We start from the raw sequence: 26,383 nt of genomic DNA on the forward strand, positions 1-26,383 counted from the left end.
ATTCAGGGCACGTGACCCAGCAAACTTACAGAGCATCAGGCTGACTTATCAGTATCAGACGAAGACTCCTTTCCACCTACAATGAAAGAAAGGTAGAGGTGTCACCTAAACTCTGCCTTTTATGTGTTGGCCCTGTCCCCTTCTTTTTGCGTCCATCTAGTCTTTTTTTTTTTTTTTTTTTGACCATCCCACCCTTCCCCATGGTCTCCATCTGCAGGTACAATTCTTTCTTCACTTCTTCTTTTTAATATCAAGTCTGGGAACATCGACTGAGTGCTAGTGGCAGGGCAGGCACTGTGAGACTTCCTTCCCAATAGGGTCCAGCTCGTCTGTTTTGAATCTGTACCTGGGCATAGGTGTCACCATGTCTATATGTGAATGTTTAGGAGTACAAGATCCATCCTTCTCAATCTGTATAATATCTACCTTGCTCTAAAAAGAATTTGGGAAATTTAAAGAGCAATTTCAGGGACTAGTTTTGGAAAGCAATTATGATCAATCGGTACCAATTGAGCCACTGTGGCTACTCCTCTTTATTAGACACACTTTTCTCCCTCTCTCTCTTCTGATTTTCTTATTTCTTAAATCTTCCATTCTTGTTTTCCTTTCAACAGCCTCTAGATTGTGGAAAACAAGTAAGTTTCCTGCCATAGAAAATGCACCTCATTCTTCTCTTCCTCCTCCTTTTGAAGTGTAACCCTGGATATTCTTCAGTGCTTCTTAGAGCTTAAGGGTCTGTAGCCCCTAGTACAAAGAGATTGAAGACCTCTTTTTTTTTTTTTTTCTAGAGAGAAAAACCACTGGGTGGTTTCTCCAAAGAGCCACACTTGTTTTCTTTTTCTGAGTAAAGGGATCCAAGACCACTTTTCAACCCTGGGATATGACTTATGGGCTGGAAAATAATGAAGCAGAGAGAGAGTAATAGATTTGAATTCAGAGAAAATGTCAGAGCCACTCACGAGTCAAGTACTGGATTTTTCTCCTCTCTGCAATGGAATGAACAGGGAAAAGTCATCAAGGTGCTCAAAGCCGGGATAGGAAGACATGCCCGGGTCTCTGGGGGAATGGGAAAACTTACTGAGTTCCTCCTGGAGGCTCTCTGGAAAATAACCAAAAACAAAAAACAAAAACAAAACAAAAAAAAGATGAACTGTTATGGGTAAGGTGGGTATTTCGGGAAATAAACCTTAAACATGATGCGGTGCCAGGGTGGGGGAAAGAGGTGAGGTTTTCAGGCTGGGGCATGCAAGCCTGGGGCTTAGATTCTCTGCTTGCGTTGGATACCTCTTAGGCTTATTTCCTGCTTTGTTGCAGCATATCCCCATTCTTTCATCTCTTGCTCGCTTTCTATCTCACTGGATAAAGCAGTTATTTCCTTATGTTGTCTCCACAAGAAGTAACTGGCTCCACCGAGAAGCAGCAGCAAGATAGGCAGGGTCCCTGCCAGGGCTGTGATCCAGGGCTGGGCACTCCTGAAGAAGGGGTCTGTGAATGGGGAGAGCTGTGGGTCGTGGGCGCTGGTGCACTCAGCCTCCCCAGCCTCAGTGCCCCGAGTTTTAGCTGCTCAGACCAGGTTGGGGGCAGGGAAGCTATCTCATGAGGTTAAATAAGGATTCTCTCCCTAAAGTCTCAGAGGACTATAGATAAGACTTTGGTAAACCCTCACTACAAGTTTCTACTATTACTTATCTTGAGATGTCTGCCTCTCACATGGAAAGTAACTTGAGCAGAGTTATACACATTTTTTTCTAAATATTTTTTCAATAGGTAACACATTTACATGATTCAAAACTACATATACATAAAGGCATGCAACTCTCTCATCCACCCAGTCCTCCCTCCCTTCATGTATTAACTTCTCCTTAGTCCACTTAATATGATGCTTAGGAACATAACCTGTGGAGTCAGAGGGCATGGGTTTAAATGCTGGCTCCCCCGTGTGAATAGCAGTATGATGTTGGACTACTACATAACCTCTCTGTTTGTAGTGGCCTAATCTATAAAATGAGGGTAATGAAAATACCCATCTCCTGAGGTTAGAAGAATTAAATTAATACTTATAAAGTGCCTGATGTACAGTGAGTGTTACAAAATTGCTTGTTGAAGTTTAAAAATGTAAACTAAATAACCCAATCGAGAACTAAAAAAAAGTAAATTAAAGTATATTCTTATTTTTCCTCTTGTTTAAACTAAAAATAACATTCTATACACGTCCCTCTGCATCTTGCTTTTTCTGTGAAAAGTGTACCTTGGAGATCTTTCCATATTATTATAGAGAGAATTGCTGCTTTTTCCTTTTACAAACTGGGCAGTATTCCCTTGTATGGAAGTTCCCTGGCAGTGAACATCTGCACAGTTTCTAACATTGTGCAATCGTGATCAGTGCTATAAGAAACCTTTTACAGGCCGGTTGCGGTGACTCATGCCCGTAATCCCAGCACTTTGGGAGGCTGAGGCAGGTGGATCGCTTGAGGTCAGGAGTTTGAGACCAGCCTGGCCAACATGGTAAAACCCCATCTCTACTAAAAACACAAAAATTGGCTGGATGTGGTGGCACACGCTTGTAATCTCAGCTACTCGGTAGGCTGAGGCAGGAGGATCACTTGAACCCGGGAGGCGGAGTCTGCAGTGAGCCGAGATTGTAACACTGCACTCCAGCCTGGATGACAGAGTGAGACTCTGTCTAAAAAACAAAACACAACAAAAAACAGAAACCTTTTACATGGATCTTCTCATACAAATGCAAGCTTATCTATCAGATAAATTCCTAGAAGTGGAAGTTTGGATCGATAAGTATGTAGTTTGGATAGATATTGCTATAGAGCCCCCAATAGAGGTTGACCTAATGCACACCAAAAATACAGCAAGTTACACGAAAAAATGACTGAGAGTCACTGCCTTCCTACATTCCTATGAGAACCATGTATTATAAGCCAAAGCAGTTTTGTTTTGATTTTTGTAAATATCATAAGTGAAAAATGATTTCAAATGTTTCCCTAATGAGTGAGAATGAGCACTCTTTTGTGGGTTATTTCCTTTTCTATGAATTGATAATTCATGAACTTTGTTATAATTTTTTTTCTAGGTTTTTATTTTGTTTTATTTTATTTATTTTTTGAGACAGGGTCTCACTCTGTCATCCAGGCTGGAGTGCAGTGGTCTGCTCTCAGCTCACTGCAACATCTGCCTCCTGGGTTCAAGTGATTCTCATGCCTCAGCCTCCTGAGTAGCTGGGATTAGAGGTGCATACCACCACACCTCGCTAATTTTTTGAATTTTTAGAAGAGATGGAGTTTCACCATGGCCAGGCAGGTCTCAAACTCCTGGCCTCAATGATCTGCCTGCCTCAGGCTCCCAAAGTCCTGGGATTACAGGCATGAGCCACCATGCTTGGCCAAAACATTTTACTAGGTTTTTAGAATCTCCTTCTTATTCAAGGAGATCAGCTGTTTCTCTATGATAAGAGTTTGTGTGTATATATATATGTGTGTGTGTGTGTGTATGTGTGTGTGTGTGTATATATACATATACCATTTTGTCATTTGACGTTATATAAGGAGCTTATCTGAATGTTTTTCCCCCAATTCCCATTGCCTGTCATACTTTCTGGCAGATAGGAAATGTTCAGAAAATGTTTGTGTTGTGAACACCTTTATGGAGGAAAGAAGCTCCCCTGGAACAAGGCGGCGCCTCCAGATCTGTGCTTTGGGCCTTATATTCAGTGCAGAGACTCAGGTCTACCACAGATACTAACACATCCCCCTTCATTCAACTGCCACAGCTCAGCTCAGAAACCTGAGGGCAAGCACGTACTGACCTGCGATAGAAATGCTGGCTGTCTTTTCCAGGCCAAGGACAGAATTTCTGATGATGCAGGATACACTCTTCCCGGAGCCGCCTCTCATGATCACAGATGCTGCTACTGCATATAGGCCCACTCCGTCTGCAACCACAGGTGCTTCCACAGCTGGGATTTTCTGTCCCTTGGCATCGCTCCACTGTATTTTGGGTTGGGGATACCAGCCAGTGGACCTGCACTCCAGATAGATCCCTCCATCCTCATAACCCTTCACTTCAACATGAAGATTAGAACCCAGTGCTGTGGAAGGATAATTTGGCCTAGATTCTTGATAGCTCTTGCATTAAGGAGGGTCTTAATGGGAATCAATGGCAGACTCAGATTTGATAATTCAAGAGAGATTTCATTCAGGAGCTGTTTACAAAAGTGTGGTCATGATGAGGGGAAAACTAAATTTGCTAGTGCAGTATCCCAGGGTCAGTAATGTGTGGTTATTCCCACCCACACCAATTACCAGAGGGAGGAGGAGAGGAAGCTGTTTTGAATACATAAAAGAAGAGATTCATGCATTGAGGACTTCCTTTAGAGGAGCTGTTACTTTCAGCAAGGCAATACAGCCAGCCTGAAGGTACCTTGCAGCAAGGAAGCCAGGGAATAAGCACCCAGATTTCTTCCTCTTCTCTTCCTATGATTGTCTGCTGCAGATCCCCTTAAACCAAACCCAACCAGAAGCCACAGGGCAAGGGACTGCACTGAGAAAGAGAAAAGCTGTCCCAACATAGGGAAACTGACACCGGGTCTCTGTGTCATCCTGTTGAACATAAGCAATTTCACAGAACACAGACAATGCACTTTGTGACTATGATGGATCATGGGAAAAACAAGACCACCCCACATCATGTGTGAGCATAGAGAAAAACATGAACACTGTGTAAACCACAGCAATGACCAAACATCCCCCATCGACAATCAGGGATTGCCGCCCTTCATCAATTACAGCTTTAGTCTCACCCTGGTCTCCTTCTTCCTACATAAGATTGATTAAGGTTCTCACTCATACGGTTAACCTGCCCACACCTTCCTGATGGCATCTCATCCAGAGCAAAAGGCTAAGTCTATAAACTGCCCCCTGCCAATCCCCTAACACAAGCCCAAATTGTATACCAAGTCTGCTCTAATTCCTTCTTACTGAGACCCCACCACAGCTCCCTATGATGTGTATTCTTTCTCCCTGCAACAAGTAAGAAATACAGCTCATTCTACTACAGGAGTATTCCTGGGGATGACTGGTTGGAAAACACTGGCAGCAGATATAGTCACTATTCCACCTCCCAGGGCCCATGGTACTGTGTACTTGGAGACACAACAGAAGCCGTCTGTTACACAACTAAACCAAAATGATGGTGTACCAGTCACTGAAGAGATGGTTTCTAATATTTCCTATCCCTTGTCCTTCACTTTCCTTATATCTCTGGTCGCCAGAGGAAAGGAGTTCTTTACTTGAGCATGTAGGGTACAGCAGGAATTCTTCCTAAAGGAAAGCCCGTGTCTTTCTCAAGGGCCACAGAGAAGCTAAGCTGGAAGGCAGTGCAGGCAATCGCTAGTGATCAGCCAGGAGCGTCTGCAGTACTTTTGCAAGAGGAACTCTGCATCTGCTCTAGATCCTACAGAGAAATGTTCTCAGAACCAAACCTGGAGGCTCACCTGCAACCTTCAGCTCCACCAGGGCTTTTTCATAGAAGTCACCATCTTGGAAATAACACAAGTACTTTCCACTGTCAGAGGCTGTGACGTTGTGTATTCGGAGAGCAGCCTTCCCTGCAGTGATGCCATCCCGTAGAATCGAAGTTCTCCCTCGATACGGTGCACTCTGCCTGTCTTCCACTTCCTTTCCATCTGCATACACGTTCACCACCTGCCTTAGGCTGGAACTCACCCATCTCAGCTCCATGGACTCTGCACTCATGGTCGGGAACAGGTGACAGGGCAGATCAGCGTCTTCACCCACCATGGCCAGGATGGGACCAGAGGGTCCAAGCACAGAAAACTGAGCTGTCAGCACAAGGGGGAGGCTCCATCAGAGGGTTTTGGATTTGGGGTCATGAGAGGAAGGGTGCTTCTCAGACAGGGAAGGCTAGATACAGAGAACCTAGAGGGGAAACCATTCCTAACAGAAGCACCATTTGTCTCTTAGTGACACATGATCCTTCAGGTTGGAATGGACTTCAGGTATAGGAAGGAGTTAAAGGTTCTAAGAGGGCATTTAGGTAATTGTCTGCTTAATTATGTAACTGAGATAATCGTCTGCTTCATAAACATAAATGTGGAATCATGGAATCGTTCCCTACCTGAGCAAGGAATGAGCAGCTGGACCAAGAAGAAGGCGACATGAAAGTTGAGCAGAAGGAAGACCAGGGAACTTGCCATTTTCATCTATGCTGCATATCAAGAGACACCAGAAGGTGTGAGACAGACACTGTGGCCTGGAAGAAGCTATAGGATTCTGTGTGGAAACGTCCACTTCCCCAGGGCTAACTCAAGTATGGTAACCGAAGAACATCTTACCTCTGCCAAAAATGTCTGTCCTTGAGTATCTTTACCTTTGAGTTCCAGTATGGAAAACCATCTGTAAAAGCAATATCTGTTATCTGATCAGGAAATCTCTGACTCTACTGCATTAAAATATTCAGAATCCTATCACTTCCCCACACTTCCCTTGCTAGGTCCAAGCTTCCATCATGCCCCTCTGATTTATGAAGGACCCTCTTCACTGGATTCCCTGGTTCCACCCTTGTTCAACTCTATGGATGTCCAACACTGTGGACTCCTCAAGGGTCAAACTCTTAGCCATTGCCTGGTGGAGGCTCTGAAGTCATTCAGGGGCTGAACCCACCACATTTAGTCACAAAGACATTGATTGGGAGAGCTTTGAATAAGACCAGACCTTACTCATCTTTTCTTTCTTCCCTTCATAAAGTTATTCAACAAATATTTACTGAGCACCCACAATGGGCTGGACCACTATGGTAGAGTTAGGGACACAAAGAGGGTAGACAATAGGTAAAGGCTCTAGAAGTCACAAGCTTGATGATCTTGGTCATGGGACAAAACCATTTAAACTGTAGTTACTCAAAAATATCAAGTATGAGACTTAGAATGTGCACAATTGGCCCAAAAATTCCACTTCCTGATGCCTACTCCAGCAAAGTACTTGCATGGGTGCAGAGAGAAGCCTCTGTGAGAATGACACTGCAGCACTATTTTTATTTTTATTTTTATTTTTAGTTTTTTTGAGACAGAGTCTCACTCTGCCACCCAGGCTGGAGTGCAGTGGCCGGGTCTCAGCTCACTGCAAGCTCCGCCTCCTGGGTTTACGCCATTCTCCTGCCTCAGCCTCTCAAGTAGCTGGGACTACAGGTGCCTGCCACGTCGCCCGGCTAGTTTTTTTTTTTTTTTGTATTTTTTTAGTAGAGACAGGGTTTCACCGTGTTAGCCAGGATGGTCTCAATCTCCTGACCTCGTGATCCGCCCATCTTGGCCTCCCAAAGTGCTGGGATTACAGGCTTGAGCCACCGCGTCCGGCCTGCAGCACTATTTTTAAAGTGTGAAAGTGGTTACCAACTGAACCAGTCACCCACAAGAGACTGGTTAGAGGAATCCCTATGATACAGATGTATGATACATCTGCCTGTCTTCCATATATCATAGGGATATGATACATCCCTATGAGGAAATTCAATGCAGCAGTTAAAAAGAGTGATTTAATGTCACTAGCCTGGACAATAGAGATATACTAAGTGATCAAAAAGTACCTTGTAGAACTATACTAATAATTCAATTGAAAAACAAAAGCAAAGCAATACATTTCTGCAAAACTATATATGTAAATGCCTGAAAAAGCCTAAAAAGAGGAATGCTAAACTGAAGATTGGCGGTTAAGTGAGTGAAAGGACACTTTGGCCTTTTGCTTCCTTTACTTTTAAAATTATTGGAATGCTTTCAATTTAAAATTTTCATGTATTAGTTAATAATTAATAATTATTATGAGGAATAATAGAGACTGGAACATATTAGTTGCTCAGTAAATACTAACTCCTCAACAGTTTCTCCCAAAACAAAGGAGCATGAAGCCTGTAGCCATAATACCAGCTGCTGTGGGGCTGGGAATGGCCTCTGAGAACAAGGTCTGCAGAGGCAGGTGGGGACAGATGTAGAGGAAGCAAGGGAACAGAGGTCTGTGCAGCTGGTCATGCTCCACCCCTGCCTGGATCTTGTATCCACCATCAGACTAAACATTATATTTCACCACATCTTCTGCTTCTCAAAACTGCTCTTTATGCTCCTAAAGAAATGGAGGTATTATTATTATTAGTCCTTAAGCTAAAAATTTCTCTGCTGTCCTCAGAGGGAGAACTTTTATTTTTTAGGTTATTTATTATTCATTCTTTCTACTATAGACAATTTTGCCAATAAAAAAATACAAAAGGAATAAAACCTTAAATACTCTGTAGTTCTAATCATATACTTTGCTAATGGAAGTGGAAATGTTTCTGGAAGCATTTGGCCATATATACATGGCAAGGGCCTTTAAAATGTTGTATCTTTTGCCCTCAAAATTCCAATTATAAAAGTTAGCGTTGAAGAAAAAAATTTAGAGATTGATGCAAATATTTAAGGTTAAGGCTGTTCAATCTAGTAAAATCTACAGCAACAAAATGTAGAAACTCAAAAATCCAAAATAAAGAAAGAGTTTAAAAAACAGTTGGGGTTTTTGTCTGTCTGTTTGTTCTTTTTCTTCTTTAGGAGCGGCTTTCTGAGTCAGAGTAGGCTCAGAGAGACTCTCAAGTATTATATATTCATACAATGTAGTAGCTTGTAGCCATGGGAAAGCATGCTTTAGGTTTTGGGGAAATGATGAATGGAAAGAAAACCAAGTACCATCCCTAAAAGATACCAAAAACGGTTTAATATAAGGATCCAGTGTTATTAAAATTATAAAGAATTTCACTTAATTAAAATTATGATTCCTAATGGTTACATGGAACATATTTTATGACTGAACCATGCATTGTCTATTCCCCACCTGCTGTATATGAATGTTGATTCAGATTTTACTATATTATAAATACTTCTGTAATAAACACATTTACATGTAAATCTATAAGGTACTTCTCTTTTTTTTTTCCTTCTTCAGAATCTCTTAGAATAGATGCCTTGAGTTGATCAGAACAGATTTTGAGGGTTTTTTGTTTTTGTTTTTTTTTTTGCCCTTTCTGACCACAATAGGTTAAGAAAATGCAGTTGGAATATTTCTTCATTCATGTTGCCTCCCTATCCTTCCACTAAATCCCAACCTCTGCAGTTTCTTATTCTTTGCAGTACTTCTCCTGTCTTCCCACGTGCCCATATGTGCATGTGCAGGTGTGTGCATGTACACACACACACACACACACACACACACACACACACAGAGGCACCGCACCCGTTTCTCTGGGCAAGTACTCTCCCTGCATGCCCACTCACCACTCTCAGCGATTCAGCCCCACTCCTCCCAGGCGTCGTAGCCCAGGCTCTAAACCATTTCCCGCACTTACCCCTTAGTGTTCCCATGGGAGAATCAGAGCCCACAGAATAAAGATGGTCAATCAATAGTTCTCCATTCTTTCTATTATGGCTTACCCTCTCATCCGGAAGAAAGGAAAAAGAGAAAGCAAATATTGTCTTCTAACCATGAGAAACAGTAACAGAGTGGCTCTTTGGAAGAAATAGGTTTTTGATTGGCTCAGAGGTGATGTTTCTCATCAGTTGCTGGGCAGAAGCCACTGAGGAAGGTTGAAATGAAAACTGAAAGTACATTGAATTGTACATGTTGAAGAAAAACTCCAGCCCTATCTCCCTTAGTGTTTGTGTTTCTGTGTTTATCTATTTGAATCGTTCTTGTGTGTGGATGTATATAAGTATTTCTTTATATTCACCCGTCTTGTGTCTTTTATATCATGATAGAAATATTAGCAGAATGGAGTAGGAAAATAAAAAACTTAAACGTGCAAAGAGAGGAAGATGTACACTAATTAAAATGCTTCTGTGGCAGTTTGCTTGCATGTAGATAAGTACGTAGAAGAGGAGGATCTTTTTTACAGAGCCAAATAAAGGTAAGAATGGAAAGAAAATGAGACAAACTGCACCTCTTTAAGAACCTCTGGCATTTAGGCTTAGGATATGTTATCAAATAATATAGTTTTTCTGGTTTCCAGAGGCAGTGCTGCTTGACATTGTTTTACCTTTCCCAGGAAATTCTTAGTGCAGATCTTTCTGAGCATCTTCATTCACCCTCAGCTCCTGGTTTATGCTATATCGTATTTTCTTGTGTATTTGTTTCTCATGCTGACAGTGGAGTACATATTCTCTGAAGCTAGCCACTCCATAGGCTATGGTCTCTGTAAGGCTCATTTCCTTTACACCATCTTGTAAGGAGTTTATAGGACAATCTGGTTCTCCCTGTGGCTTAGGACCTCAAAACACACTTTTTTGGGTTGCAAGCCAGAAAGCTCCTAGGGCTAATATGTGACTGGAGCTGATGGGGTTTGATTATATTGCAACAGTTTGAATTTAGGCTGTGTGGTATCTGCTTGAGATGGCTGGTTGCTTCTGCAGCGTGCATGCCGCCTTCTTCTTAGTGATAAGGCCTAATTTTCTTGGGTACTGCAACCTGCTCTTCCCCCTTGTAGATAGGGGAGGCCAAGGGACTAAGTTGGAGCCAATGGTTTGTAGGTGAAAGTTGTGGGCTTGCACTTCTCCCAGAAATCCTTCAAAGGGAGGCCAAAATAGCTGGGAGTGTGAGGGTACACTCTCCCTACTTCCTTCTTCCTCTTGCCTAGAACATAGACTTTGGACCTGGAGGTGCAGTAGCCCATCCTGGGACCAAAGCCTAAAGGAATATCAGCAGTTAAGAAGCAAGTACAGCAAGAATTCTGAGGAGTATCCGCGAATAGGGAAAGACCAAAAGAGGACCCTGGGGACTGATGAAGCAGATGCCAAATAGGCAGGAAGATTTACTCAGGTAGATGGAGAAAGGACAGTATGTATACTGGATTTGATGGCTGGAAAGTTATTCTACCTGGCAGGAACAATTTTTATGGCTTGCTGTTAACCAATAAAATATGATAAAGCTGATGGGATGTCCCTTCCATGATTGTATTATGATGTGTAAGACTGTCTTGCTAGCTGACCCACTCCAGAGGCTCTGTCTTCCTGGCTGGCTTTGAAGAGGAAAGTAGTCATCGTGGGAGATGCACACAGCAGGGAGCTAAGAAGGCCTGTAGGAGCTAAGAGCAGCCTCCAGCCCCAACCTGCAGGGAGTTGGGGCCCTCAGTCCTACAACTGTAAACAAATAAATTCTGTCAACAACCTGAGTTTTCTGGAAAAAGGATTTTCCTATAGTCAAGACTCTAGATGAGGCTATAGCCTGGCCAACACCTTGACTTTTGCTTTGTGAAGTTCTGATCAGAGAAGCCCACTAAGCTCTGCCTGGACTTCTGACCCACAGAAACTGAAGTGATGAAAGTGTACTATTATTTATTTGTTTTTGAGACAGAGTTTTGCTCTATTGCCCAGGCTGGAGTGCAGTGACACAATCTTGGCTCACTGCGACCACCGCTTCCTGGGTTCAAGCGATTCTTGTGCCTCAGCCTACCAAGTAAATGGGATTATAGGTGTGTGCCACCACGCTGGGCTAATTTCTTATTTTTTATTTTTTGTGTTTTTAGTAGAGACGTGGTTTGGTCATGTTGGCCAGGCTGGAAAAGTATGCTGTTTTAAACCACTAAGTTTGTGGTAATTTGTTATGCAGCAATAAATCACTGATGCATTAGGTAAGTGAAATAGGCACGAATATAAAGAGAATAACTTGTTTCCAGCCCTGACCCATTGCCTGGACTGCACGCTTATTATTGACTGGCCTACTCTACATCTCTACAGGGATCTCTAGTAAGCTCCTCCACCCGAGCATATCCAAAACTGACCTTTGGATTCTGTGCTGGCTCCTGCCCTGGCCTCCACAATCGGCTTCCCCTTTATTTTCCCCATCTCAGTAAGTGGCAACTCCATCTGTACAGTTTCTTTGGACCAAAACCTTGTGGTCACCCTTGATGCCCTTCTTTTTCACACTCCACCCAGAAATTTATCAGCAAAGCCTTTTTATGCTATCTTGAAAATAAATCCAGCATCATAACATTTTCATGGCTCCTCCCTGGTACAAGTCATCTGCATCTTTCCCCTGGATCACTGCAGTAGCTCCCAGCTGGGTCTTCAGGCCTCCATCCACCAGCACTACCCACAGCCCATATCAGTCTAGCATGTGAAGTAACTTCTTAAAACATAAGTAAGTCCAGTCCTTTATCTGCTCTAACCTTCCAGTGGCTCCCCATTCAGAGGTAAAGCCCAGGTCAGCATGATGACTTTCAAGGCCATATGTGATCTGGCCCTCAACCCCCTCTGGCTTTGTCACCTCCTATTCTCCTGGTCACCGTGTGTGCTCTGGCCACCCCAGCCTCATTGCTATTCTTCACATATACCACAGTGCTTCTGACTCTGCGCTCTGGCATGCTGTTCTCTCAACTTGGAATGCTTTTCTCCCAGGTATTCTGTGCCTCGCTCCCCTTGCTCGTAACCACCCTATTTTAAACTGTAACTTCCAACCTGGCATGAGGGCTTACACATGTAATCACAGGGCCTTGAAAGATCAAGGGAGGAGAATTGCATGAAGCCAGGAATTCAATAACCTGGGCAATATGCATAGCAAGATCCTTGTCTTTTAAAAAAATTAGGCTGCAGTGAGCTATGATCAATCCAATGCACTCTAGCCTGAACAACAGAAAAAGACCCCTTCGGAAAGAAATGCTAGTTCTGCTATTCCAGGTTTATTTCTCTGCTGAGCACTTATCATCATCCAGCACATCATATATATTACTACTTATTTTGTTTCCTGTCTGCCTCCTACCACAAGTTATGTAGTTTTTGAATGAGAACTTTCTGTTTTGTTCACTTCTATGACTCCATCACCTAGAATAGTGACTGGCACATAGTTAGCGTTCATGGATCCTTGTCGAATGAATGAATTAATGAATTGACCAAATAGAGAAGCCCGAGGGAAGCTGGGGTGGGGGGCTCCCCAGTGTGGTTGCAGAATTAGCCTGAGACAGGAGAAAGAACACCTGCTTGTTGAAATCAAAGGAAACAGATCAGGAGGGGCAGGTGTAGGTGATGGAAGCAGGAAGTTTGGGACCTCCCTTTTCTATTTTCTCTCTGAGTTGGGAGACTATGACACCATCTGAGGTGTGGGGAAAGGATGTGGTGATGAGGATAACGGCTAACAGTCACTATCACAGATATGCGCTGTGTTCGCACCAGGTGCTCTCCACACTGTATCTCATTCCTAAACATCTGCTAGAGAAGTAGATGTCATTAACTCTATTTCTAGATGAGAAAAATAGAGTTGCAGAAAGGTCATGGAGCCTCTCCTGGTTTGTCTGAGTGGGTAGAATAGGGGTCACCCAGGTGTGTTGACTAGGGAGAGGAAATGGGTATAAAGGCATGAAACTGCATGGTGTGTTTGGGGCACTGCAGGTGTTGTGGTCAGGCTGAGGGGTGGCACATGGCCAGGATGTCCAAAGGTAGAGCAGAAGTAAGTGGTCTGGACCACTGAGTGCCTTCAGTGCAGATAAAAAGTCCAAGGAAGCCAGACACAGTGGCTCATACTTGCAATCCCAGCACTTTGGGAGGCTGAGGTGGGTGGATCACAAGGTCGGGAGTTCAAGACCAGCCTGGCCAATATGGTGAAACCCTGTCACTACTAAAAATACAAAAACTAGCCAGGTGTGGTGGCGGTGCCTGTAGCTCCAGCTACTCGGGAGGCTGAGGCAGGAGAATCACTTGAACCTGGAAGGCAGAGATTGCAGTGAGCTGAAATAGCACCACTGCACTCCAGCCTGGGCGACAAAGTGAGCGAGACTCCATGTCAAAAAAAAAAAAAAAAAAAGAAAAAGAAAAAGAAAAAGAAAAAAAGTCCAAGAAAGCTGAACTTCATCTTTTAGGCCAGGGTTTCTTCAGCTGAGTTATGTAAAAAACTTGCTTAGACAAAAACTAATTTTTATAATACATCTGAAAATATATCTTCTAACTCCTGAGACAGATGGGAACTAGTTAAAAAATGCAGCATTAAAAGTTAAAATTTGTTATTAGGGAAGTCATTTGTCACTGATACAATAATAAACAGTAGTTTCCTTGGAAACTGAAACCACTCCACAATAGTTGATTATAAGGATGTCAACCAGATGATATAGAGTCTGCTTAGGTTACACTTTTTAGATTTAAATTGGCATTAAAATGATTTTTTAAAAATTTTAACATTTCTGTCTGGGCGTGTTGGCTCATTTCTGTAATCCCAGCACTTTGAGAGGTCAAGGCAGGTGGATCACTTGAGGTCAAGATTTCGAGGCCAGTCTGGCCAACATGGTGAAAACCCATTTCTACCAAAAATACAAAAATTAACTGGCCGTGGTGGCACATGCCTGTAGTCCCAGCTACTCCGAAGGCTGAGGTGGGATAATTGCTTAAATCCCGTAGGCAGAGACTGAAGTGAGCCGAGATCATGCCACTATACCCTAGCCTGGGTGACAGAGTGAGACCTTGTCTCAAAAAAGAAAAAAGAAATGAAAAGGATGGTAGTTGCTCTTGGTTAAAGGGAAGAAGGAGCCCAGGACCATGGTAAACTGAATCCCAGGGGTCTGCAATAAAAGAAGAGGCTGGGTGTGATGGCTCACGCCTGTAATCCCAGCACTTTGGGAGGCTGAGGTGGGCGGAACACAAGGTCAGGAGTTCGAGACCAGCCTGATCAACGTGGTGAAACCCCATCTCTACTAAAAATACAAAAATTAGCCAGGCGTGGTGGTGTGTATGCCTGTAATCTCAGCTACTCAGGAGGTTGAGGCAGGAGAATCACTTGAACCTGGGAGGTGGAGGTTGCAGTGAGCTGAGATCACGCCACTGCCCTCTAGCCTGGGCAACAGAGCGAGACTCTGTCTCAAAAAAAAAAAAAAGAAAGAAAGAAAGAAAAAGTTGGGGAAGCGGACCACGCTTGTGAGGGGGCCTGGGGCTGAGCAATAGAAAAAACTTGCTGCTGAGCATTAGGAAGTTTCTCTCTCTTGAAACTGTGTGCTCAAAGAGGATGACCTTCCCCAGTAGAGGAGGCTCATTCTTAGTTTTTAATTAATTAATTAATTAATTAATTTGAGATACAGTCTCACTCTGTCACCCAGGCTGGAGTGCAGTGGTGCAATCTTGGCTCACTGCAACCTCCGCCTCCCAGGTTCAAGCAATTTTCCTGCCTCAGCCTCCCAAGTAGCTGGGACTACAGACATGTGCCACCACACCAAACTAATTTTTGTATTTTTAGTAGAGACGAGGTTTCATCACATTGGCCAGGCTGGTCTCCAACTCCTGACATCAAGTGATCCGCCCACCTTGGGCTCCCAAAGTGCTAGGATTACAAGCAGGAGCCACCACGCTCAGCCGGATCATTCTTCGTTCAAGGATATACGAGTAGCTGCACTCACTCCCTTGCTAGAACCTCCAAAAAAGTTCCTTATTTTTCTCATTTTCTGGAATAAAAAGAAATTACTTTTAAAATCAGAAAACTCATAAGCAGATTATTATTTTAAGGATTAAATCGTCATCCCAGGACAAAACCTGGGTAGCCATAGGCAAATCACTTCCTCTGTGAACATCAGTGGTTTCATTCATAAATGAGGTGGTCAGACCACAGTGATTTCTACAGTTCTTGGATGTGTTTAGAAAGCTTTTTTTTTTTTTTTTTTTTCTAAATAGAGACAGGGTCTCACTATGTTGCCCAGGCTGTTCTCGAGGTCCTGGCTCAAGTGATCCTCCTGCCTAGGCCTCCCAAAGTGCTGGGATTACAGGTGTGAGTGACTGCATTTGGCCTGGAAAGCTATTTTGTTGTTGTTAAATCATATGTACTCTATAATATAGAAGATATACATATGATACCACACTTTGGTGATCTATTGATTTCTTCTCACATATTGTAGTTGCCTTAGAATATGGAGGCGGCTGGAAGGCATGATGAACAGCAATAGCAGATTACTGGCCTCTGACAACTGTCAGTCAATTGAAAAATGTGGATTAAATATGCCCCCAATTATTTGTATAGTTGTGAGCACATAAGTCAATAGACATAGCAAGTGCTTCCCATGGTTCTATTACTTTATTCCCAAGATTCACATGTGAGTATGGCCAGCAGCCTCTGAATATGTTAAAATGAAGGAGATATCAATCATATATCAAAATGAAGGAGATAGCATCATGAAAACATTATTATTATTATTATTATTATTATTATTATTATTATTATTTTCTTTGAGAGGGAGTCTATCTCTGTCGCCCAGGATGGAGTGCATGGGCGCAATCTTGGTTCACTGCAACCTCCGCCTCCTGAGTTCCAGTGATTCTCCTGCCTCAGCCTCCTGAGTAGCTGGGATAACAGGCGCCCACCACCACACTTGGCTGAGTTTTGTACTTTCTGTAGAGACGGAATTTCACCATGTTGCCCAGGCTGGTCTCGAGCTTCTGACCTCTGGTGATCTGCCCGCCTTGGCCTACTGAAATGCTGGAATTACAGGCATGAGCCACTGCACCCAGCCGAGCGGAGGTTGCAGTGAGCCAAGATCGAGTAACTGCACTCCAATCTGGGTGACAGAGTGAGACTCTGTCTCAAAAAAAAAAAAAAAGAAAATATTATGTTTCTGAGTTGGGAAAGTTTTCTCAATCTCTCTATATTCTATTCTACAACCCCTCCCCCCTTTAAAAAATATGAGATATTTAAAAATTATTATTTTTCTGGGGACTGCTACTGCATTGGAATAGGAAAATTGTCTAAATCCCTAGGGAGACACTACAGGTCACGGGCAGATATCTCAGGGCCTCATTTCAGATCTGACACTAAACTGTGTGATCTGGAGCTAGCCCCTTAAAATGGTTGGGCTTCAGTTCCACCTTAGACTGCTTGGCTGGACTTTGCTAGATCACCTCTAAGGTCCCTGGTATTTCTAATATTTTGATTTTACGATTCTTTCTTGCCCCTCCCTCCCTACTGGTTCTAGGAGACAAGTGGAGCTGGGCTCCATTTACAAGCAGAGACTCCTACCTATTTGCTGTGAACTAGACACAGAGGATGGGTAGAGGGGTTAAGAGAAGAATCAGGCAGAGCCCTCAAGGAACCCTCTGAACTCATGTTCCCATTCTTCTATCTTCTTTATGCATACCTAGACCAACAGTCTTGCCACAGCCGATTCTCAAACACATCTTTGTTCCCGCTATTGATTCAATCTTTGTATCACTTTGCTGGGCTGGGCCAGGGCTTTAGTCAGGACTGTCCTTGTTCCTGTATCTCAAACTGGAATACAGTCACAAGCAGGAGAGTCTTCAGCAGCCGAGCCATGTATTGCTATTGGCTGAGCCTTCCTGAGGGTTCCACATAGGTTTGTGTCTGGTTGAGATGCCCATCACTACAACCACCCCTACCCCACACCTCACTCCCAGCACCAGCAGCAGCTATTGCTGAAACAGATTACAACAAGGATAAACTCTGGACTGTGCACCCCTTTCCCCTGTATTTATGATGTAAGATAGAGTTGTTTTCAGAGAAATAAGCAAGTCTAGGGTCAGCCTCATCATAGTACTGTCACTCTGGCTCTCAGGACACCTTGCATGGGGTCTTTGAACTCAACAGGACTGCCGGGATACTTAAGTGTGTGCTTGGGAAAGAGCAGATAATGTGGATGGGGGCCCTGGAAATGGAGAACAAGCTGAAGAAAAGCAATTTTGTATTAAAACAACCCCCCCCAGTCCAGGCGCAGCAGCTCACACCTGCAATCTTAGGACTTTGGGAGGCCGGGGCAGGCAGATCACTTGAGGTCAAGAGTTTGAACCAGCCTGACCAACATGGCAAAACCCCATCTCTACTAAAAATACAAAAATTAGTCAGATGTGGTGGCACATGCCTATAATCCCACCTACCCAAGAGGCTGAGGCTGGAGAACTGCTTGAGCTTAGAAGGCAGAGGTTGCAGTGAACCGAGGTTGGACCACAGCACTCCAACCTGGGCGACAGAGCAAGACTTTGCCTCAAAAACATAAAAAAATAGGACAACCCGCCATAAAAAGCACAATGCAAATTGCATCTGCTAGACACTTTTTAATTCTTTGGTCCTACAGGGATTTGCAAAAAGATCAGGTGGTGGGGGCATAGGGTCAGGTGGCAGTTGCTAGGGAGCAAGTTCAGGTACAGATGAAGTCAGAGAAAGACGTAATTTTCCTATTAAGAGAACATTAATGGAGGGCAGGTGGAATGGGCAAAGCTACTGAAATGAAGCTCCAGAGCAGTTGGGACCCAGAAAAGATAGAGATCAAGTAAGTCATCAACTATTAATAGCCTTAGTAAACTTCGGAGGGATAAATGCTCTGCAAGCTTCTCTTCAAAATCTGAACCTGTCTCCTGCTATGGCAGCATTTAAATCCAACAGACCCAGATGCAGGCAGTAACTGTGCTCTTGACCAAAAAGCATGGCATTTTGGTTGAGTGTGAGCTCTAGGCTTACACCGTCTGGATTCACATTTAGCTCAGCCAGCCTCACTGGCTGGGTCATCTTGGGCATATTATTTATCCCCTGTAAGCCTCCTCTATAAAATGGGCTTAATTGTAATGACAGCTTCATAGGAAGGTTGTAAAGATGGAGCAATGGTGTACATGTGAAGCCTTTCATGCAGTGTCTGGTGCACGATGCTCAGTAAACATTATCTATTACTCTAATACCTCTTACTCCAATTTACCCATTAAGGTAGTTATTTATTAACATCTAGCTCTCCCTCTAGAGTGTAAATCCTTGCAGGGGGATACCTGGGCTGGTTATTCTTTAGCTGTACTTTCCTCTTCCTCCCAGCTTCCATTCTCTGTTCTTTTCCAGCCTGCTCTGAGCCCCAGGGGCTGACTTCTGAGAACTGTGTCAGCAGCCTTTGCTTCTGGTGGGGATCCTCCAAAGGGTAGAAGGGCAGAGACTTCAGGATATCTATCCCCACATCTCCCTCCCTACAGGCAGCAGATGACAGTGGCCACCTTCCTACAGTAGAAGCCACAGCTCCTGTCAGGACCCTCTATTGTGGCTACAAGTCTTACGCACTTTGAAAATGCTTTTTCCTTGCTTCTTCAGACCCATGGCTGTGGCCTCAGGGTACATCACCTCCTGTTGTTGGTGACAAAAGCCTTTCCCTAGTCTTTGCAAACGATCTTGTTACCTACATAAGGGGTAGATGGTTGGCAAGTGACAGTCCAAGGACACAACCAAGGAGGTTTTAACAAGAGGATTTTATTACTTGGAACAAGTCGAACCCAAGGGATAATTCTCCAAAGCAGTGCCTCCAGAGCAAAGGTGAAAACAGGGTTTTTCTTAGGCTGTTTAGCTAAGACATTGTATGTAGAGGTGGAATAAAGGCAGCACAGGGATAGTACCCATCATGCTTCTACATATTAATACATTGAATGTACAGAAGATGGTGAATAAGCCCTTCCCTGGGTGTGGATTTTAGTATGGTAATGATGAGTGTTCACCAAAGTTCATATCGTCAACTAAGGCATCTCTGGATCCAACCCATTTTTGTTTTGCCAGGACTGGTCTTCTTCCTGGAACTTTTCTGAAACAAGACAAGAACTGAAAGTGCACCAGTTACAAGTGGGTACTTTTTCAGTCTGTACCTGAAAGTCTGGGATATAGTCCCTTCATTAAACTCTCTTCAATTGCCTTCCTGGACTGTGCCCTATTTCCTGCCAGGACTGTGATTTGGTGCTTTACTTCACTGAATTTTTTTGTTTTCAAATGTCATCTTGTTAGGGAAGCCTTCTTTTATTCTTCTAGACAAAGAAAAAAAAAATATCTCCTTCCTCTGAACATTTAAAACACATTATAAGGCCAAGCACAGGCCGGGCGCGGTGGCTCAAGCCTGTAATCCCAGCACTTTGGGAGGCCGAGACGGGCGGATCACGAGGTCAGGAGATCGAGACCATCCTGGCTAATACGGTGAAACCTCGTCTCTACTAAAAAATACAAAAAAAAACTAGCCGGGCGAGGTGGCGGGCGCCTGTAGTCCCAGCTACTCGGGAGGCTGAGCCAGGAGAATGGCGTAAACCCGGGTGGCGGAGCTTGCAGTGAGCTGAGATCCGGCCACTGCACTCCAGCCTGGGTGACAGAGTGAGACTCCATCTCAAAAAAAAAAAAAAAAAAGGCCAAGCACAGTGGATCACTTGAATCCAGCAGTTCGAGATCAGCCTGGCCAACATGGTGAAACCCCATCTCTACTAAAAATACACAAAAATTAGCCAGGCATGGTGGCTCACTGTTGTAACCCCAACTACTCAGGAGACTGAGGCAGGAGAATCACATGAACTCAGGAGGTAGAGTTTTCAGTGAGCTGAGACCATACCATTGCACTGCAGCCTGGGCAACAAGAACCAAACTCCGTTTCAGAATAAATAACTAAATAAAAATAGAAAAATTAGCTGCGTGTGGAGGTGCACGCCTGTAGTCCCAGCTACTCTGGAGGCTGAGGCAGGAGGATCACTTGATCCCGGAGACAGAGGTTGTAGTGAGCCGAGATCACACTACTCAAAGCAGCCTGGGAAAAACAGCAAGACTCTATCTCAAAAACAAAAAAAGAAAAGAAAGAAAAAAAAAAAAAAAAGGAAAGGAAAAGAGTGGGCTGGGCACGTTGACTCACGCCTGTAACCCCATCACTTTAGGAGGCCGAGGCAGGTGGATCACCTGAGGTCAGGAGTTCAAGACCAGCCTGAACAATATGATGAAACCCTGTCTCTACTAAAAATACCAAAAAATTTATCCAGCTGTGGTGGCATGTGCCTGTAATCCCAGCTACTCAGGAGGCTGAGACAGGAGAATTGCTTGAACCCAGGCGGCAGAGGTTGCAGTGAGCCAAGATCATGCCATTGCACTCCAGCCCAGGCAACAACAGCGAAACTCCGCCTCAAAAAAAAAAAAAAAGGTAGATTTTTTTTTTTTCCCCACAAGAGACAACTTTATAGGGCCATTTCAAGATATGACAAGGAAATATATTTGGGGCTAAAATATTTTGATTTATTTTCTTATTTATTATGTGAAATACTGCCAGAGCCAGGTTGGAAAGCAAACCACATCATATAGGGTTAAATAAAACCCCTCTGGTGAAACTTTACGGTTTGTAGGGGTGACTCCCCAGGTCCTTTAGGGAGGAATTTGGCCAAGATAAGAAAAAAAGTCAGAGTTTAGTCCTCAAAGACAATGCTCCCCTGAAAACTGTTGCTATTTCTATATATTCATTATTGAACATGCAAGGTATGTATCCTGCTTAGAGTAGTGTCAGCTTCTGTAACAAACATATTTAAAAGTTTCAGGCCGGGCAAGATGGCTCATGCCTGTAATCCCAACATTTTGGGATGTTGAGAGGTGGAAGGATCACCTAAGCCTAAAAGTTTGAGACCAGCCTGGGCCACATAGGGAGACCCTGTCTCTTTAGAGAAATTTGAAAATTAGCTGGGCATGGTGGTGTGCACCTGTGGTTCTAGATACTCAAAAATTGCTTGGATCTGGGAGGTCAAGGCTACAGTGAGCCATTAACATGCCACTGTACTTCAACATGAGCTACAGAGTGATACCCTTTCTCAAAAAAAAAAAAAAAAAAAAAAAAAGAAAAGAATAAAAAAAGAAAGAAAAATAGTAAGTTTCAATGGCTTAACCCAATAGCAATTGATTTCTTGCTCACGTACTTGTCAGTAAAGTTGTTTCCTCTTGGCAGACAGTTTCACTGGTGTGACTTCTTTCTGCAGGACTGTTCTCCAGGTGGCCAGGGACGGACCCAGTTCTCCTCCATTTCTTGCTTGTAGTCTGAAGAACAACTGTAGAGTGTGTGGGAATGCCCATATCCCGAGGTAGGGAGGAACTGCCTGAAACAGCCTGGGCCTGGCTCCTGGCTCTCCTAAAGAATGTAACGTCTTGAATTAAGGAGGAACTGCTAGGACAACTAGAGCTTTGTTTCTCTCTCCCTGGAAGTAGGGTGAGGTTTAGCCTGGTGATTCCCGTGACCCCTGATGTATGGAGCCTGGAGTAAGCTGCTTTGGGGGGCCCTCAGCTGCAACACCAGTAGGGCATGTGCAATTGAAGCTCCATCCACCCAAGGCAGCTTTCACAAGCCTTGGGGAGCGGGCACACAATGGATTCTAGGCTTCTGTTGTCTCTTGCTTCCTATCTGTAAGTAATACATTTGCTTCATGTAACTTGTTGCATGTTAGTGTCTTCTGTCTCACCAGGCTCAGGCAGGTTCACAAAATTCACCAGTGCATGGTGAATGTGGTGCACAAAATTGGTGCAGTGAGCAGGGGCCTCTTTGATAGAACCATGGCTTATTGATGAAGTGGAAGGAATGATACCCCGAATACCCAGCGCAGGGTGTAGACATCAACCTAGAGGGGTGCAGGACCTGGACAAGCAGCTGGATGATTTATGAAAGGAAGAATGAGAGGTGAGATTGTAAGCCAACAATAAAATTCGAAGGCCTTCTAACCTTCTGAATGGATCTCTCCTCTTGGCCAGCGCATTCTAAAGTTCACCCTGATTATCTGGTTTAGGCCATGACAGGAAAAAAGGGCCAGACATGCCTCATTATACCCCATGCAAGTTTGAATTTCAGGAAAAACTGACCAGCATTAACATCAACACATACCTTAAGTCTGATAAGAAACATTTATAATCTAGTCTCTCTGAAACATGCTACCCGAAGGCTTCAGCTGCATAATAAAACTTTGTTCTCCACAACCTCTTATCATCATAACCCAGACATTCCTTTCTATTGATAATAACTGTTTCAACCAGTTGCCAATCACAAAATGTTTAAATCTACCTATATCCGGGAAGCCACACCCTCACCCCACCACCCTTTCTCAGCTTCGAATTGTCCTTCCTTTCCAGACCCAACCAATGAATTTCTTATATGTATTTGATTGATGTCTCATGCCTCCCTAAACTGTATAAAACCTGACTGTGTCCTGGTCACCTTGGGCACATGTTTTCAGGATCTCCTGAGGGCTGTGTCACAGGCCATTTGTCACTCATATTTGGCTGAGATGGCTGAGAATAAATCTCTTCAAATGTTTTACAGTTTGACTCTTTTTGTAAACAGGACTTAGGTCACCCCCAACCCTGCAGATATGAGTGAACTGGCTGCACTGACTGAGGCAGAGAGGAAAAAATATAGAATAGGACAGTGGCAAGCCGCCCTCTGATTGTTGGACACTTGTATGGTTGTTCATTCTCGAGCGCTAGAGAACTCAAGAAATGGATACTCAGATGACCCCTTAGGTCCCTGAGAGGGAAGAGGAAGAGGTCCTCTGGTGGTCCCTGAGGCATCTGAGAGGGAACCAAACACAGTTCATAAGGGCATTTACAGAGCGGAAACTCATTATCCAAAGAATAAATACAGAGAATAGCCAGCTAAATCTTCTGCACCCTGGGTGGTGTGTTTGTCTAGCTCCTGCACCCCTCTAGGTTGATGTCTACACCCTGGGCTGGGTACTTCAGGTATCACTCCTTCCACTTCATCAATAAGCCATGGTTCTATCAAAGAGGTTCGATCAAATCCAAATGCCTCAGGCTGAATGACCCAGTTGGGAATGGGGCCAAGGTCTCTGGTTCCCTCCCCACTGGAGGTCAGTCACTCTATATTCCTGTCAAGATAAAACAGGAGTTCTTGTAATAAGCCAGGAACAGAAAGACAAACTTTGGATGTTCTCAGTTATTTGCAGAATCTAAAAATCAAAACAATTGAACTCATGGAGATAGAGACTATAAGGATGGTTACCAGAGGCTTGGAAGGGTAGTGGGAGTGGGAGGAAGTGCAAGAGGATGTGGGGATGGATGGTTAATGAAAAAGGGCCAGATGTGGTGGCTCATGCCTGTAATCCCAACACTCTGAGAGGTTGAGGAGGGTGGATCACCTGAGGTCAGTAGTTGAAAACCAGCCTGGCCAACATAATGAAACCCCATCTCTTCTAAAAATACAAAATTAGCCGGGCATGGTGGCATGTGCCTGTAATCCCAGCTGTGCGGGAGGCTGATGCAAGAGAATCGTTTGAACCTGGGAGGTGGATGTCACAGTGAGCCAAAACTGTGCCATTGCACTCCAGCTCGGGCAGCAAGAGCAAAACTCCATCTGAAAAAAAAAAAAAAGAAACCAAAAGAATGAAAAAGACCTAATGTTTGACAGCACAACAGGAAGACTATAGTCTATGTATATAGACTATAATATGATTAAAATATTATTTTAATTGTACATTTTAAAATAACTAAGTATAATTGGATTGTTTTTAACACAAAGGATAAATGCTTGAAAGGATGGATAACCCATTTTCCATGATGTGATTATTACCGATTGCGTGCCTGTACCAAAATGTCTCATGCACCCCTTATATCCACTTACTATGTGCTCATAAAATTTAAAATTTAAAAATTAAAAAAAAAAAAGACCTACTTGCTTTGGCAACACATATACTGAAATTGGAATGATATAGAGATTAGCATGGTCCCTGCTTTTAAAATTAATAATATTCCTTTAAAAGATAAAAAGGGGGAAAAAAGGAATTCAGATTTTTCTGGGGTTCTTAGATATTGGAACCCACGTGGCAATATTTCCAGGTATCCTTAAGGGAAAAATTAAACTGGTGACATTAAGAGGCTTGGGGACAAAAGCAGTGACCTATGGTGTTTATCTGCTGTGAGGTGCCTCTGGCCATTAGAGGTGCCAGTGACTTTGGTTCCTGTGGCTGAATGTCTTACAGTCATTGACATATTGGCTGCTTGGGGCTCAGCACATCACCACTGCCTGAGGGGTGTGCCCGCTCACAGCTAAGAATTCCAGCCATTACGGTGGGGCATATCCGTGCCTGCCTGCCACCTAAGGCACCTAAGCCCCAATGGGTTATTCAGCAAAACAGTACTGCATAGTAACTGAAGAACAGGACATTATTGTGTTAATTATTGTTACAAATAGAAATGCTACAAACTACCCTGTCATAATGTAATAGCTCAGTTTGTCTAGTCAAAAAGGCTTTCGCATATGGAGACTAACAATGGACTGTCCGTGGACTAAATGCGAAGGCCACATTGGCAGTAAGCCAAAAAAGTATTCTAGATACAACCAAGCAAAAGAAATTAATCTTGGAGGCATCCACTAATAAAAAGGGGGTCCAACAGCTGGTAGGCCTCTTTGGGTACTGGGGCATTGGAGACAGCATGTACCCCACCTGAGTGTTCTTTTGCTCCCCTAAGTCAGGGTGACAACAAAGCCACTAACTTTGAATGGGGCCCTTTGTAGCAGTGGGCCTTGGAAGCAGTTAAATAAGCCATGGTCCAGGGACTGCCATTAAAACCTTTAGAACCTGCTAGCCTGATGGCATTAGAGTAGTCCCCACTTATCCTTGGGCGACACGTTCCAAGACCCCCAGTGGATGCCTGAAACTATGGATAGTGTGAAACACTATATATACTATGTTTATCATAGACATACCTATGGCAAAGTTTAATTTATAAATTAAGCACAGTAAAAGATTAACAACAGTAGCTTAAAGTAAAACAATTATAACAATACACTGTAATAAAAGTTATGTGAATGTGGTCTCTCTCTCAAAATATCAAAATATCATCTTGTGTTGTACTCAGCCTTCTTCTTCTTGTGATGAGTTGATAAAATGCCTAAGTGATGAGATGAAGCGAGGTGAGTGAAATAGGCACTGTGACAGAACGTTAGGCTACTGTTGACCTCATGATACGTCAGAAGGAGGATCATCTGCCTGGGTGATCCTGGATCACTGAGCCATGATAACATCTGTGGTTGGATGTCAGGGGCAGGTGATGTCAATGACTAATGGGCAGGTAGCATACACAGCTTGGATACCTAGGACAAAGAGATGATTCATATCCTGGAGAGGGTGGTATTTCATCATCCTACCCAGAGTCACTTGCAATTTAAAACTTATGAATTGTCTATTTCTGAAGTTTTTCATTTAAAATTTTTAGACCAAGGTTGGCCAGGAGCAAATCAAACTGCAGAAAACAGAACTGTGGAGAAGGTAGAACTACTGTACAGGAGTTACAACCCCCATTCCTGCTGATTGGAGTGTGTGGCAACAGAATACTACCACTGGGATACACCAGTCTCTCAGATTTTGGACTCCGAAGCTGCATGAGGCAGCCACCAAATATATTCCTTTTCAAAAAAAATTGTATTTTTTTTTTGTCAAGCATTTAGATATATATTTTTTTATATAGTCCTTTGGAATGGCAACTCAATATACAGACACCCAGTATAATATAAATGTTATTACCATTAAAAAATAAATTTAAAAAGTAATTAGGCCAGGCGCGGTGGCTCAAGCCTGTAATCCCAGCACTTTGGGAGGCCGAGACGGGCGGATCAC

At 43.5% G+C, this 26,383-nt stretch overlaps 1 protein-coding gene and 1 long non-coding RNA gene across 37 annotated transcripts in view; one reads left to right on the forward strand and one right to left on the reverse strand.

Moving 5' to 3' along the window:
• Positions 1-9,589, reverse strand: part of LOC111541056 (butyrophilin subfamily 3 member A2) — a 21,786-nt gene extending 12,197 nt beyond the window's left edge. For 16 of the 36 annotated variants that reach the window (XR_002731177.2, XR_003306588.1, XR_002731171.2 and 13 more), the window contains exons 1-8: positions 9,394-9,578; positions 6,365-6,425; positions 6,148-6,237; positions 5,504-5,851; positions 3,818-4,099; positions 1,285-1,485; positions 960-1,056; positions 30-76 (exon numbers count right to left, since the gene is read on the reverse strand). Coding sequence is in view for 7 of the 36 variants with exons in the window: in XM_023209690.2 (XP_023065458.1) it covers positions 36-76; positions 960-986; positions 1,079-1,099; positions 1,285-1,485; positions 3,818-4,099; positions 5,504-5,851; positions 6,148-6,232 (1,005 nt within the window). In the remaining 29 variants the exon portion in view is untranslated. Of the gene's footprint in view, positions 1-29; positions 77-959; positions 1,100-1,284; positions 1,486-3,817; positions 4,100-5,503; positions 5,852-6,147; positions 7,180-9,393 lie in introns of those variants that run through there. The other 20 variants (XR_002731183.2, XR_002731182.2, XM_023209690.2 and 17 more) reach the window with 11 other exon arrangements.
• Positions 9,590-9,699: 110 nt separating this feature from the next.
• Positions 9,700-22,238, forward strand: LOC111541059. Its single transcript, XR_002731187.2, has 3 exons — positions 9,700-9,951; positions 19,536-19,598; positions 21,743-22,238. It is a non-coding gene; the product is annotated as an uncharacterized LOC111541059 (long non-coding RNA).
• The last annotated feature ends 4,145 nt before the right edge of the window (positions 22,239-26,383 follow it).

This window comes from Piliocolobus tephrosceles, chromosome 5 (assembly GCF_002776525.5).
Source record: "Piliocolobus tephrosceles isolate RC106 chromosome 5, ASM277652v3, whole genome shotgun sequence".
Lineage (NCBI taxonomy): Eukaryota > Metazoa > Chordata > Mammalia > Primates > Cercopithecidae > Piliocolobus > Piliocolobus tephrosceles.